The 16,681-nt window shown below is 46.5% G+C and overlaps 2 protein-coding genes across 5 annotated transcripts in view; one reads left to right on the top strand and one right to left on the bottom strand.

The window, feature by feature from the left end:
* The window catches only part of LOC144693640 (LIM and senescent cell antigen-like-containing domain protein 1), a 158,418-nt gene that overhangs the window by 87,208 nt on the left and 54,529 nt on the right, over positions 1-16,681 (top strand). The window lies entirely within an intron of this gene.
* Positions 1,032-2,060, bottom strand: LOC144694142 (uracil nucleotide/cysteinyl leukotriene receptor-like). The gene has a single exon (XM_078564490.1). It carries the CDS (start codon positions 2,058-2,060, stop codon positions 1,062-1,064), a length of 999 nt encoding a protein of 332 aa, XP_078420616.1. The 3' UTR covers positions 1,032-1,061.

Consider the following 16,681-nt stretch of genomic DNA (forward strand, 5'->3'; position numbering starts at 1 on the left):
ACATACACCCAGACATACAAAGACACAAATATAGACACACTACCACGCAAAAACAGACATACACACGTTTTTACCCCGCCTACATTTTAAGGTATCGCACAAAAGGTCACCTCAACGATGAAGCTACTCCCTTACACCCAGACTCTGAATAATTACAACAAACATCATCAAAGATACGCTCAGAGAGTTTCATTAATATATTCACTAGTATTTTCACCAGCATGCACTGGCCGAGATTTCACTGGCACGCATGAGCTGAGATCTCACTGGCATACACTGGCTAAGGTCTCACTGTTGTGCACAGGCTAAGGTCTAAATGTTGTTCACTGGCTGAGTTCTCACTGGCATGTACTGACTGTTCTCATTGGTGTGCACTGGCTGAGGTCTCACTGGCCTGTATTGGCTGTAGTCTCACTGGCATGCAACAGCTGAAATCTCACTGGCATGCACTGGCTGAGATCTCACTGGCGTGCAATGATTGAAATCTCACTGACGTGCATGGGATGATATCTCACTGGCATGCACTGGCTGAGATATCACTGGCGGCACTGGCTGAGATCCCACTGGTGTGCACTGGCTGAGAGCTCACTGGCATGCACTGGCTGAGATCTCACTGGCGTGCAATGATTGAAATCTCACTGATATGCACAGGATGACGTCTCACTGGCATGCACTGGCTGAGATCTCACTGGCATGCACTGGCTGAGATCTCACTGGCGTGCAGTGGCTGAGAGCTCGCTGGTGTACACTGGCTAAGATTTCACTGGCATGCACTGGCTGAGATCTCACTGGTGTGCACTGGCTGAGATCTCACTGGCGGCACTGGCTGAGATCTCCCTGGCGTGCACTGGCTGAGAGCTCGCTGGTGTGCACTGGCTGAGATTTCACTGGCTGGCATGCACTGGCTGAGATCTCCGTGTTGTGATGATTTAGATTTGTACGCAATTCCCAACCCTGGCAACTCAGCAAACACACAAAGACAGAGACACATGCACTCACACACACATATGCACCAGCGCCTAGAAAAGCAATGAGGTATTGCTGAGCGGTTATTGGCGGTGCTACAGCTCAGACTTGCCGCTGAGGGAGCTCTCGTTTGTTTTGGTCTCATGGCTGACGGACTGCGCTCGCTTCCTCTGGCCGCAGACAAAGTGACAGAACCGCTCTCGGAACTTCTCCCCCACAAAAAAGTAAACGACAGGGTCGAGGCAGCTGTTGAGGCTGGTTAGGCAGGAGGTGATGCGGTTACTGAGGGCAATAAGCCTCCTGTCTCGGCAGCTGGATTGGGCGGTGCTGGTGAACAGGATGTAAACGTACCGGTTGATGTGGTAAGGCACGAAACAGATGAGGAAGATAGTGAGCACCAGGATGATCATTTTGATGGCCTTGTCCTTCAAGTGCCTCTCGATGCGGTTCCCCCTGCGAAGGCTGCGGATGATCAGTAAATAGCAGGTCACCGTGATCACAAATGGAACGACGAACCCCACCGTGAGGGGCACCAGGGCAAAGCTGGAGGTCTTCTCCCGGTACAGCTGGAGGCACATGGTGGTGGTGTTGCCCGCCTGGAGGGTTTGTGGTGCCCCGAGCATCGGCGCCACCCCCACCACGATGACCACCCACAGGACGATGCAGACCACGTTGGCGTAGAGCGGCTTCCGGATGCGCATGGACTTAACCGGGTACACGATGGCCAGGAAGCGATCGGCACTGATGCCGGTCAGGAAGATGATGCTGGCGTACATGTTCAGGTAAAAGAGGAAGCCAGTGATACGACAGGGCACCTCGCCGAAGGGCCAATGGTTCTGGCTCAGGTGGTAGACCATCCGCATGGGCAGGATCAGCACGTACGAGAGATCGGCCACTGCCAGGTGCATCAGGTAGATGTTAGTGGTTGTGTTAGCGTTCTTATCGCAGGAGAAAACCCACACGGCAAGAATGTTGCCAACAAAAGCCAGCACGAAAACCACCCCGTAGAAGGAGGAGAAGAACAGATTCTCTTCGCTGCTCTCCTGGGCACACTGCTGACCACTGGTATTGCTGAGGATGATGGAATAAGCCATTACTAAGGTTTCCCTGCTCTGTGAGAGTGCAAACTGGGAGGAACTTCAATGGACATCTGTAAAACAAACACAAAGACCCGCGTCAGAGCCCTGTTCCAGGTGTATTCCCTGATCTCACAGCCCCCTCGTGTGTCAGCTACCCGTTTAACTCACCTCTGCACATTCTCTGATTGCAAATCCATTGTTTTCCACCTGCTCACACTTGGCATGCATGATGCTGAACTCATGTACAAGCCCCACTACAACCTTGCTGCCCTCTGTGTGCTCAAACAATACTTCTACAAACTACAACAACAGAAAATGCTGGAAAAACTCAACAGGTCTGACAGCACCTGTAGAGAAAGAAACAGAGTTAACGTTTCGAGTCTGTATGACTCTTCCTCAGAGCCCTGCAAAAAAACTACCCAGCTATAACGAGGTCCGCTACGGAACCGAGCTCAGTATAACCCGACATTTTCATCCTGCAAATGAACCACAGCCACCCACTTGAAAAAAAAGACAAACTCAAAGTGGCTGCTTAACTCTTTGGTTGGTTTTACAAAGGGCCTGCATCACTCCTGCATTTGGGAGCATGAGGATTGGAAATGGTCAGGATAGGCACAACAGTATTTACCCGGGCACTACCGCAGTCAAGACCAAGAGCAAGGCAACGGTTGTGAAATAGCGTGGTCTCGCTTATAATGTGGTCTCGAGATATGAACCCCATGGACCATGATAAGGCGGGTCCCAAAGTACTCAATTCATATTAGAGAACCCCAATACAAGCTACTCAACTTGAGTATTCGTGAAAGAAGACATTTTCTCAAAGCTTTTTACCTTGCACTCATCAGGACAATTGCAAGAATACCAATGTCAGGGGAAGTGGCAATTTTATACTGTATGAGAAGAGAGTGTTGATTGCTTGGACACTGATTGGTAGAGGCACTGCCATGGAGAATGGAGCAAAATGTCTTTTTTCACCAAGTTCTGCACCACCAAATGACTATTTGTATACAAACCACTCAATTACTTTTCTTATTTTTTCATGGGATGTGGGTGTCGCTGGCAAGGCCAGCATTTGTTGCCTATCCCTAATTGCCCTTGAACTGAGTGGTTTGCTAGGTCATTTCAGAGGGCAGTTAAGAGTCACCCACATTGCTATCGGTCTGTAGTCACATGTAGGCCAGACCAGGGAAGGATGCCAGATTTCCTTCTCTAAAGGACATTAGTGAACCAGATGGGTTTTTTCTGACAACTGATAATAGTTTCATGGTCACCATTACTGAGACTAGCTTCACATTCCCGATTTTATTAATTGAATTTAAATTCCACCAGCTGCCATGGTGGGATTTGAACCCATGTCTCCCTGAAGCCAGTGACATTACCACTTTGCTAACATCCACAACAAACTACTCAATTCACATTCATACATCCCATTTACAAATTGCTCAACAGTTCTGAAAAATAATCACACTTTGCATACAGACACATTCAATTATATACTGCACATTCTTTCCTGACACAACCTATTACAATCCAGTCAATGTACATTGGATGCTGAAATGCCAGTAATAGACTTTTCACTGAACACTGCACATTCACTACAAATTGACAGGTTATAACAGCGTATTGTTCAATGAAACCATGCAGCAGCTTAGTTAGAAACAGACTTTGTGCTATGTGGCAGGTAAATTGTTCTGTGTAAGTCCTATAAGGAGTATAGCTGTGTTGCATGAGGTGCACGAGGAAGACACAAAAAAGTTTGGGCACGTTGCCCTGAGGTGATCAATGGAGTTCTAGCGGGTGGTAATGAATGTGGAGAGTGTTAATGAATACATTCTCCAACAATGAATGCTTCTGGAGCATTGAATGGTGCCTGTGGGAATGAATGGTGCCTGGGGTAATGAATGGTGCCTGTGGGAATGAATGGTGCCTGTGGGAATGAATTGTGCTTCTGGTAATGAATGGTGCCTGGGGTAATGAATGGTGCCTGGGGTAATGAATGGTGCCTGTGGGAATGAATGGTGCCTGGGGTAATGAATGGTGCCTGGGGTAATGAATGGTGCCTGTGGGAATGAATGGTGCCTGGGATAATGAACGGTGCCTGGGGTAATGAATGGTGCCTGTGGGAATGAATGGTGCCTGGGGTAATGAATGGTGCCTGGGGTAACGAATTGTGCTTCTGGTAATGAATGGTGCCTGGGATAATGAATGGTGCCTGGGATAATGAATGGTGCCTGGGATAATGAATGGGGCCTCTGGTAACGAATTGTGCTTCTGGTAATGAATGGTGCCTGGGGTAATGAATGGTGCCTGGGATAATGAATGGGGCCTCTGGTAACGAATTGTGCTTCTGGTAATGAATGGTGCCTGTGGTAATGAATGATGCCTGGGACAATGAATGGTGCCTCTGGCAACGAATTGGGCTTCTGGTAATGAATGGTGATTGTGGTAAGAATGGTGATTGTGGTAATGAATGGTGATTGTGGTAATGAATGGTGCCTGTGGTAATGAATGGTGATTGTGGTAATGAATGGTGCCTGTGGTAATGAATGGTGATTGTGGTAATGAATGGTGCCTGTGGTAATGAATGGCGATGGCGGTAATGAATGGTGCCAGAGTTAATGCATGTGGAATGCAGTAATGAATTTTCAACTGTAGTAATGAATGTAGAATAAAATAATAAATATTGTTTGTGGCAATAAATGTGGCCAGTAATAATAAAATCGCATGCAGCAATTTCGATAAAATGGAGGATTCAGTGTAACCTGGAGGGTTCAGTGTAACCTGGAGGGTTCTGTGTAACCTGGAGAGTTCAATGTAACCTGGAGGGTTCAGTGTAACCTGGAGAGTTCAGTGTAACCTGGAGAGTTCTGTGTAACCTGGAGGGTTCAATGTAACCTGGAGGGTTCTGTGTAACCTGGAGGGTTCAGTGTAACCTGGAGAGTTCTGTGTAACCTGGAGGGTTCTGTGTAACCTGGAGAGTTCTGTGTAACCTGGAGGGTTCAATGTAACCTGGAGAGTTCTGTGTAACCTGGAGAGTTCTGTGTAACCTGGAGGGTTCTGTGTAACCTGGAGAGTTCTGTGTAACCTGGAGGGTTCTGTGTAACCTGGAGAGTTCTGTGTAACCTGGAGGGTTCTGTGTAACCTGGAGAGTTCAGTGTAACCTGGAGGGATCTGTGTAACCTGGAGGGATCTGTGTAACCTGCAGGATGGTATATATCTTGCAGCAAGTGTACTTGGCCTATAGGGGGTGTAGTCTGCCTGTGGTTGCTGTAATTACTTTTTAATGAATGGGTTTTCGGACACACAGTGGAGATGATGGTGCTTTTTTGACCTTTCAGCAGCTGGAGAATATCTCAGCTCCTTCAGAAGACATGTCTGAATAATTCCCTCCTGCTTAATGTGGTCAAAGGCCATAACACTTTGTTTAAAAAGCAATGAGTGAATCAGAGAGGAAGAGAACAGAGTAAAGGCTCCACTGGATCTTTCAGCTCCTGCCTAATTGAAATGACTAATTCTACAAATCTATCCGAATTGCACGCTGGTTGACTTCTGTCTTGCATTTAAGAAGGAACATCATGTCGTTGTAACTGAGATGCTGGATATAGAGAAGTCTGACTGGGAAATCCAAATACAACATTGCCCAGACTGTATATCTCACTCAGATTTCCACTTCCACTTGAGGCTCTTCAACTGACACACTAAGCAACCAGTCCTGGACTCTCCCCCAGAGGACCATGGAACAGCATGTCCATGTCCATGTCCATGTGCTCCCTCACTGCCAGCTTTCTGACCCGAGCGTTGGTTTGCAATGACCCCTTTTGGCACCGTCTTTTCTGCAGCTCTGATTGATGGGGTTTTACTGCAGAAATCTGATAGAAAACACACCAGTGGATGTTAAATGAATCCTAACTCTTTGATTTTTAGACGGGGTCCAGATGAAAAGCGGTTAATCTGTAAGAGATACTCTGTTGGAGTTAATAAAGTAAACATGAGGGCCAGGCTGAACCTTGTGCTGGGGGGATCCTTTTCATCTCGCACATGGTGCCTATGAAAGGTTATAGTTTGGTGGAGTGAGAGACCAGTAACAAGTGCCTCAAGAGTCCTTAGAAATCTGCTGAACCTTCCAACAGCCTAGCCACCCTACAGTGTTGATCACAGATCATTGGAAAGGATTCAATTACTGTAGAAAGAAACGGTTCCATTAAAAACAATTTAGGAATGCTTTGTTCAATCTCACAAAACCCCCATCCCTCAAGCCCAACAGTGTGATAAAACAGTGTGCTGACAACCAGGCAAAACAAAGCTGAGTGTGTAATGACTCCTATGGGTGTTCTCTGATGCTATGTGTAAGCAATCTTCAAACATTCTGCAAGGTAATTTGGAAGAGGTTCTGTAACAGTGGGAGATCATGTGACACATAGCGCCAGTGAGCAGGCACCTTGACACAGAGCAGGACCACCTGGCATCTCCGAGACCTCTGTCTGGCGCTGAGGTGAAGCCATCGGCCACCAAGTCAAACCAGCTAACAGACCCAACTAAAGCCCAGGTGGACGCAGCCTGACACTGAGGTAATGTTAACCTAATTGGGAGTTTCAACCTGAAGATCAGAGTCTTTTCCCAGGAACATCCAACAGTGAGACAAAATAAACACCTTTTCTGGGTATCAAACTAACAGAGAACAGAACATTTGGGCTTCAGATCAAACAAGCCGGTACCAAATAAATCCTAGCTTTCTGTTTCCTTTTTCCTTGTCTTTTCTCTATCTGTCCCTCTCACTTTGCCTCCTCTCTCCATCTCTAGCTCCCCTTTTCCTTCACTTTCTTTCACTGATTCTTTCACTATCGTGACTCTCTCTCTCTTTCTCTGTCACTGCATCCCCTCCCTGCTCCATTTTTCTCTGTCTCCACTCCTTTCTCTCGCTTCATTCTCTCCCTCACTTTCTCTGTCTCTTCTTTTTGTCTCCTTGCAGTCTGTTCTTTTTCCCTCTCTGATCCATGTTATTATTCTATTGTTATCTCATCCGACTCACTTCCCTGTCTCCTTTTCTTTTGTTTGGTCTCTCTGACATTACGACCCACCCCATACTCCCTCTCTCTCTTTCGATATCTCTCCTCTGCTCACTTTCTCTCTGCTCCTCTCTGTCTCTGTTTTCTTTCTCTTTTGACCTCCTTTTCCCTGAATCTTTCCCTCCTCTCTGGTGCCCCTGTCTCTCTTGCTCACCTTTCCTGTCTCCCCTCTTTTTTCTGTCTTCCGTCTCTGGCTCTCTCCTATCTTCCCCTCACTGTCTCCCTTTTTTCCCTCTATTTTCCTTGTCTCATTTTGCCTGCCTTTCTCTATGTATGTGTGCATCTCTGTATTACTCATCCCTCTCTCTCTTCCTTCTGCTTCTTCTCCTCTCCTTCCTGTTTTCTTCTTTTTCTCTTTCTGATTTCTAGCTCTCTGCTGCTCTCCCCAGTATCTCTCCACCTCTGTTCACGGACTGCATGTTCTCTCTGTCTCAAATCTTGTTTTTTTCATTTTTTTTATCTCTCAATTTCTCTTTGTCTCGATATCTCCCGCCTCACCACATCTTTCTTTCCACCTTCCTTTCTCTTTCTGTCTTCATTTTTCTCTATGCTTTCTATTTTCTCTTTCATCATCTTCATTTCCTTTCCTGCCTCCTCTCTGATCCCCTCCCTTTAATCTCCAATGCTTCATCTCCCTCTCTGTCTTTCTATCTGTCTCTGGCCTCCTGTCTCTTTGTCCAACTCTTTCCACACTCCCTCTCTCTGACACTGTTTCTGGCTGTCTCCTGTATTTCCTTTGCCTATATTCTCTCTCTCTCTCTTTCTCCCTCCCTCTAACTCTTTCTCTGACTTCCTTCTCTCCTCTTCTTTCCACCTTCTCTCCTTTTGTTTTCAAACTCCTTTCTTTGTCTTTGTGCCTTTCTCTTTGCCTCCTCTCTTTGCCTCCTCTTTCCTTCTCTTTCTTGCTGTGTTCTCTTCCCCCCCCGCCCTTTTCATTCTCTCTCTGTCTCTCTCTCTACCTCTCTCATATTTCTTGGTCATTCCTTTCTGTTTTGTATCTTTGACATTTCTTGGCTGTTCCTCCCTCCGGTTTTTTTTCTCCCGGATCCAGGTGGTTGTCCTTAAGCCTCACGCTCCTTTCTCCTGGTGCCCTGCTCTGTTTTCTATAGGGTTGCGTTTTGCTATTGTGCTTTCTACATCCTTTTCTTAAGAATGCAGTTTTGCGTTTGGATTGGGGATGAGACACTGGCCTCTTTCTGAACAGGTTGCTTCAAAGCTTCACCTCCCATGGGTCAAAACATCCACAACGTCCCTGAACACGGGCAGTGACTCAGATCAGCAAGGAATTTATCTGTCTCACTTCTTACTACAACAGTGTTAAAATATCCGTGCCACTGACAACACTATTGGTGTCCAGTAGACTCACTTTCCTTTATAAAGATGCAAACCTTCACCTTAGAAGCTTTTGATTGCTGGGCATGGGAGCGACTGCAGCCTCCTCACACTTTAAAGGGCTAATTGATATTTTGTAATAAGCAGCAACTTACATGTGCTGAGTTCCAGTCTGCAGGAAGTCACAATGTAGTGTGGTGCTATTCAAAACCTAACACTCAGGGTTTGCAGCTATTATCAGGCAGCTCAAATGTACAATAGAAAATAATTCTGGGGTAACTTTTTCTCTCCCCCTTCTCTTCCCTCTCTCTTCCATTCCTTTTGTCCTTTTCTATCCCCTCTGTCATTTATTGGTAATCGCTATTCTCTCGTTAACATATTGAGCCTTTCCTTTCCGAGTCTCGCGTCTCTCTTTTTCCTCACTCAGTCACTCTATCAGCCTGTCATTGCATCTCTTCTCTGTCTCTCTGTCTGTGTACTTTTCCTCCTGTCCATCTGTCTCTCCGATCTTCCTCCAGTTTTTTTGCTCTTGCTACTTTTCCTCCCATCTGATCCTCTCTCTGCTACTCTATGCCCATCTGCCTCTCCTTCTGACACAGCGTGTCCCCTGCTGACTCTCTGTCCTATTGCGAGTTGCAAAGAGCTGCAACTGTCTGTGCACTGACATACCTGCTGTTGATGGCAGCCTTGGGACTGCTGTAAACTCAGAGAGAAGTGTCCCACTCCTGAACTCACTGCTTCCAAGTCCACTTAACGTTGTTCATTCTTTAAAACGACGAGCGGAGTAAATCACACAGGAGCAGCACATTTCCAAGTGCTGCTCATGATCAAGGCTCCGTGAATCAGTCTGGTTTGGGGGGTGGTCCTATATAACCAGCAGAGGCTGGGGACAGGGTATTGTTAGTCAACCAACAGAGGGAGCTGATTGTGTGTGAAATGAAAAGAATTTTATCTTTCCTCCCCCTAAAACTTGCTGAGACGAGCTGCATGATATATTTTGTGTGTGATCCCTTTATGAAAGCCTTTGGAAGGGTCAGTGCTTTTTTGTGAGCCTGTGTGACTGATTCCTCACAATTCTTGATCCACAATGGGAGGTTTCAGCACAGATACATTAGTGTGGGGACAGCAGTGGCAATGAGGAGGGAGGCTGGGCGCCATGGCAACCAGAGCAGGCCTTTCAATAATTTCCTGCACTTCTGAGACGGGTATCCATAAAACAGAGGAGTATTTAGTGTGCAGATAGCCAAATATAATATACAGCCATTGTCTCAGCCTCCAGTCCCACTGGATGAATTGTAGCAGGTTTTGTGACCGGGTGGGAGACCTTTATTTCAGTCAGCACATTGCCAGAGAGAGCAACTCCAGTGCTCTGAGCTTAGTAAGTGTTAATGACAGTTGGGGAAGGGAGAGTTATAGTACCCCTATCACATATCTGTCCAGTGAGGAGCAAGTCAATAATCTGAATTGACCCAGTCTGATGCAGAACAGACACGGTGTGTCTGATACAGAGCTGGACCAAGTCACGAATTGGCCCTGTCCAATAAGGAACAACTCCTAGATGCTAATTCATCCTATCCTATTAGGGGGAGGCGATGGCATAGTGTTATTGTCGCTGGACCAGTAATCTAGGGACCAGGATTCGAATCCAGCCTCGAATTTGAATTCATTAAAAAAAAATCTGGAATCAAAAGTCCATGAAACCATTGTCGATTGTTGTAAAAACCCATCTGGTTCATTAATGTCCATAAGAGAAGGAAATCTACTGTCCTTAGCTGGTCTGGGACTCTTAAATTCCCTCTAAAATGGCCTAGCAAGCCACTCAGTTGTATCAAAATGCTACAAAGTCACAAAACAGGAATGAAACCGGACAGACCACCCGGCATCGACCTAGGAAATGACAACGGCAATCTCAGCCCTGTCGACCCTGCAAAGTCCTCCTTACTAACAGCCAGGGGCTAGTGCCAAAATTGGGAGAGCTGTCTCACAGACTAGTCAAGTGTCGTCATCCTTGTGGAATCATATCTGACAGATAATGTCCCAGACATCACCATCCCTGGGTATGTCCTGCCCTCCCAGCAGAAACGGCAGTACAGTGGTATACAGTCGGGAGGGAGTTGCCCTGGGAGTCCTCAACATTGACTCTGGCCCCCATGAAGTTTCATGGTGTCAGGCCAAACATGGGCAAGGAAACCTCCTGCTTATCACCACATACCACCCTCCCTCAGCTGATGAATCAGTGCTCCTTCATATTGAACACCACTTGGAGGAAGCACTGAGGGTGGCAAGGGCACAGAATGTACCCTGGGTGGGGGACTTCAATGTCCATCACCAAGAGTGGCTCTGTAGCACCACTGCTGGCCGAGTCCTAAATGACATAGCTGCCAAACTGGGTCTGCAGCAGGTGGTGAGGGAAAAACATACTTGACCTCATCCTCACCAACCTGCCTGCCGCAGATGCATCTGTCCATGACAGTATCTGTAGGAGTGACCACCGCACAGTCATTGTGGAGACAAAGTCCTGCCTTCACATTGAGGATACCCTCCATCGTGTTGTGTGGCACTACCACCGTGCTAAACGGGATAGATTTCAAACAGATCTAGCAACTCAAGACTGGGCATCCATGAGACGCTGTGGGGCAGCAGTAGAATTGTATTCAAACACAATCTGTAACCTCATGGCCCAGCATATCCCCCACTCTACCATTACCATCAAGGCAGGAGATCAACCCTGGTTCAATGGAGAGTGCAGGATGGCATACCAGGAGCAGCACCAGGTATACCTAAAAATGAGGTGTCAACCTGGTGAAGCTATAACACAGGACTACTTGCATGCCAAGCAGCAAGTGATAGACAGAGCTAAGTGATCCAGGCTTGGGCTGACAGGTGGCAAGAAACTTTCGTGCCAACGGATCAGAGCTAAGCTCTGCAGTCCTGCCACATCCAGTCGTGAATGGTGGTGGACAATTAAACAACTCACTGGAGGAGGAGGCTCCACAAATATCCCCATCCTCAATGATGGGGGAGCCCAGCACATCAGTGCAAAAGATAAGGCTGAAGCATTTGCTACAATCTTCGGCCAGAAATGTTGAGTGGATGATCCATCTTGGCCTCCTCCAGAGGTCCCCAGCATCACAGATACCAGTCTTCAACCAATTTGATATCAAGAAATGGCTGAAGGCACTGGATACTGCAAAGGCTACGGGCCCTGACAATATTCCAGCAATAGTACTGAAGACTTGTGCTCCAGAACTTGCTGTGCCCCTAGCCAAGCTGTTCCAGTACAGCTACAACACTGACATCTACTCGGCTATGTGGAAAATTACCCAGGTATGTCCTGTACACAAAAAGCAGGACAAATCCAACCCGGCCAATTAACTTACCATCAGTCTACTCCATCATCAGTAAAGTAATGGAAGCAGCCATCAACAATGCTATCAAGCGGCACTTGCTTAGCAATAACCTGCTCACCGATGTGTGGGTGGGTCCCGCCAGGGCCACTCAGCTCCTGACCTCATTTTAGCCTTGGTTCAAACATGGACAAAAGAGCTGAACTCCCGAGGTGAGGTGAGAGTGTTTGCCCTGGACATCAAGGCCGTATTTGACAAGTGTGGCATCAAGAATCCCGAGCAAAACTGGAGTCAATGGGACTTGGGAGAAAACTGTCTACGATTGGAGTCATACCTAGCACAAAGGAAGATGGTTGTGCTTGTTGGAGGTAAGTAATCTCAGCTCCAGGACATCGCTGCAAGAGTTCCTCAGGGTGGTGTCCTCGGCCCAACCATCTTCAGTTGCTTCATCAATGAGCTTCCCTCCATCATAAGGTCAGAAGTGGGGATGTTCGTTGATGATTGAACAATGTTCAGCACCATTCTAGACTCCTCAGATACTGAAGCAGTCCATGTCCAAATGCAGCAAGGCCTGGACAATATCCAGGCTTGGGCTGACAAGTGGCAAGTAACATTTGAGCCACACAAGTGTCAGGCAATGACCATCTCCAACAAGAGAATCAACCATCACCCCTTGACATTCAATGGCATTACCATCACTGAATCCCCCACTATCAACATCCTGGGGGGTTACCATTGACCAGAAACTGAACTGGACTAGCCATATAAATACTGTGGCTACAAGAGCAGGTCAGAGGCTAGGAATTGTGCAACGAGTAACTCACCTCCTGACTCCCCAAAGCCTGTCCACCATCTACAAGGCACAAGTCAGGAGTGTGATGGAATACTCCCACTTGCCTGGATGGATGCAGCTCCCACAGCACTGAAGAAGCTTGACACCGCCCAGGACAAAGCAGCCCGCTTGATTGGCACCACATCCACAAACATTCACTCCCTCCACCACCGATGCACAGTAGCAGCAGTGTGCACCATCTACAAAATGCACTGCAGCAATTCACCAATACTCCTTCGACAGTACCTTCCAAACCGACAACTGCTACCACCTAGAAAGACAAGGGCAGCAGATATATGGGAACACCACCACCTGGAAGTTCCCCTCCAAGTCACTCACCATCCTGACTTGGAAATATATCGCCGTTCCTTCTCTGTCACTGGGTCAAAACCCTGGAACTCCCTCCCTAACAGCACTGTGGGTGTACCTACACCACATGGACTGCAGCGGTTCAAGAAGGCCGCTCACCACCACCTTCTCAAGGACAACTAGGGATAGGCAATAAATGCTGGCCCAGCCAGCGAAGCCCACATCCCATGAATGAACTAAAAAAAACAGCAAGCTGATTCATAGACGCTAACTGACCCTGTTCAATAGAAACCAGTCCTGGACACTAACTGAGCTAGACCAGTAGGGAGTGAGTCCTAAATATGAATGTGGAGCAGCACCAAAACACTAATTGGCCCTGTCCAATACGGGAGCAATGAAATAGGAGCAGGAGTAGCTCATATGAGCCTGCTCTGCCATTCAATAAGGTGCTGGTTGAAGTTTTACATCAACTCAAGTTTTCTGCCCTATCCTCAAAAATCTATTGATCTCTTTCTTGAACACACTCATTGACTAAGCAACCACATCCCTCTGGGGTAGAGAATTCCAACAATCCACTTTCTTTTTCTTTATTCTTTCATGGGATGTGGGTGTCACTGGCCAGGCCAGCATTTGTTTCCCACCTCTAATTGCCCTTGAACTGAGTGGCTTGTTAGGCCATTTCAGAGTCAACCACAATGCTATGGAGTCACATTGTAGGCAGATTAGTGAAGCACTTGGGTTTTTACCACAGTTTTACCATAATTTCATAGTCACCATTTCTGAGACTAGCTTTATATTCCAGATTTTATTAATTGAATTTAAATTCCACCAGCTGCCATGGTGGGATTTGAACCCATGTCACCAGGGCGTTGGCCTGGGTCCCATGGCTAGTAGTTCAGTGACATTCCCACTACACCATCATTCCCCTCTGAGTGAAGAAAGTTCCCCTCTCCTCAGTCCTAAATGATTGACCCCTTTACCCTGAGAGTAAGACTGCTACTTCTAGGTTCTTTAGACAGGGGGAATCAGCCTCTTTGCATTGATCCTATTAGAATTTTATACGTTTCAATGAGATAATTTCTTATTCTTCTGAACTCCAGAGACTATGGGCCCAATTTGGTCAATCTCTCCTCATTGGTCAGCCCTCTCATCCCAGGGATCAACCTAGTGAATCTTTGATGCACTTCTTCTAAGGTAAATATATCCTTCCTTGGGTAAGCAGACTAAAACGGTACACACTACACCAGATGTGGTCTCACCAATGTCATATACAATTGCAGCAAGGTTTCCTTACTCTTGTACTCCAATCCTTTTGCAATAAAGGCCAACATGCTGTTTGCCCTCCTAATTGTTAATTCATTCATGGGATATGGGCATCGCTGGCTAGGCCAACATTTATTGCCCATCTTTAACTGCCCTTGAGAAGGTGGTGGTGAGCTGCCTTCTTGAACCGCTGCAGTCCATGTGGTGTAGGTACACCCACAGTGCTGTTAGGAAGGGAGTTCCAGGATTTTGACCCAGCAACATTGAAGGAACGGCGATATATTTCCAAGTTAGGATGGTGAGTAGCTGAGAGGGAAACTTCCAGGTGATGGTGTTCCCATCTATCTGCTGTCCTTGTGCTTCTAGATGGCAGTGGTCATGGGCTTGGAAGGTGCTGCCTAAGGAGCCTTGGTGGGTTTCTGCAGTGCATCTTGTCGATGGTACACACTGCTGCTACTGTGCGTTGGTGGTGGAGGGAGTGAATGTTTGTGGATGTGGTGCCAATCAAGCGGGCTGCTTTGTCCTGGATGGTGTTGAGCTTCTTGAGTGTTGTGGGAGCTGCACTCATCCAGGCAAGTGGAGAGTATTCCATCACACTCCTGACTTTGTAGATGGTGGACATTTACCACTCTCTCAGATAAAAGCCTTAGTTCTGTTGAAGTCATACGGACTCGAAACGTTAACTGTGTTCCTCTCCACAGATGTTGTCAGACCTGCTGAGTTTTTCCAGGTATTTTTATTTTTGTTTTTGTTACCACTCTCTCATCTTCTCCACTTTGGTAGAACAAATGGAAGATTTCACACTTCACCAACAGGTACAGGACCTCAAATCCAGCTATCCAAAAACCAGCCATGTCTGAAAACCGAACGTTTTTAGCAGGCCATGCTAGAATATCCCATGGGGACAAGCGCATAATTAAAAGGTTAATAATTTAAGCATTCAGCCCCCAAAAGATTTGTATTATTGTAGTTTTAGTTAATTAATTAACCACAAATCCATAGTGGAAGGCAAAATTCCAAATGTGCCGTCTGGCTAGTAGGATGAAGAACAAAATGAACACTTCCATGTTGTATCACACCCCAGTCACTTCCCACACACCCAGTGGTCCAAGTGACCCTTGACCCCACCCAACCCAACTCAGCCTGACCTGAACCTTAGTCACAACGTGGTGGCAGCAGGTATCGCTGGTGAATAAAAACACTGCATGGCAGTTTCCTTGGTTTACTGACAGGTAAACAGCACCTATATCCACCCATGGAAATGACATCTTACATGACCTTTAGAATGAAAGGAAGCAGCATAGCAGAATGGCAATAACCAGACTCTAGGACAAAACAAAACTCATAAAGGAGGGATAGGAGCAGCCATGTTGCAATATGCATGAGGCTGAAGCCAACCAACACCTTGCCTCCGAAAACCGGTAAGATCCAAAATCCGGCATGGACTCAGTCCCGAGGTTGCCGGCTTTTAAGTCTCTACCTGTAACACATCTGCCACCTTCTTGACCAATCACTTAACCTGTCTATGTTTGCAGCCTCCTTATGTCCTCCTCACTTACTTCCCCACCTAAATTTGTATTGTCAGCAAACTTGGATACATTACACTCAGTCCCCTCATTCAGTATAGATTGTGAATAGTGATCTACACTCATCCTTGTGACACTCAGTTACATCATGTCATCCACAAAATTACTCATTTATTCCAACTTTGTGTTCTGTCCAATAACCGATCCTCAATCCATGCAAATATATTATCCCAAATCCCATGAACTCTAAACTTATGTAACAACAACATGTGACACCTTATCGAGTGCCTTCTGCAAGTCTACATATACTACATCCATTGGTTCTCCCTTGTCTACTGTGCTAATTACACCACCAAAATTCTAATAGATTTGCCAAGCATGATTCCCCTTTCACAAAATCATGTTAAACTCTGTTTAATCAAATTGTGATTTTACAGTGCATTCTCCAGTGGCACTTTGAGTGGCTGGGCAAGATCCCCGACCACCTGTAAAATTCTACCCTAAGTAACCCTGTCTCATTACACAATACTCAACCTAAAATGACCTGTCTCCTGGTTAACGCCATGATATATTGTTCTGGGAAACAGTATCAAATTAATCCCATGAACTCATCTCCAAACTAATTTTGCCAATTTAGTTTTCCTATTTTGTATGAAGATTAAAGACCCCGATGATTATTGCATTAGTCTTGCTACATGCACTTCTAAATTTCCTGATTTACATTCTTCCAATCACCCAGATCTTCCACAGAGCGCCAATCATCTTTGGATTGCCGCTCTGCTCGAACTTTTCCATGCTCCATATTTCATGCTGGGTCTTCCGAGCCCCGCTTCTCCCGAATGCGGAGTGCAGTGTCCATCGGAGAGCTCCATTGCAGTGCAGTAGTATCAGGCACACCCACTTTTATGGCACTAGCAGCTGTATAGTAAGTTTAAATGTCCAGTGTGAAAGTTGGTGAATG

Source organism: Cetorhinus maximus, chromosome 19 (assembly GCF_964194155.1).
Source record: "Cetorhinus maximus chromosome 19, sCetMax3.hap1.1, whole genome shotgun sequence".
In the NCBI taxonomy this organism is placed as follows: Eukaryota; Metazoa; Chordata; class Chondrichthyes; order Lamniformes; family Cetorhinidae; genus Cetorhinus; species Cetorhinus maximus.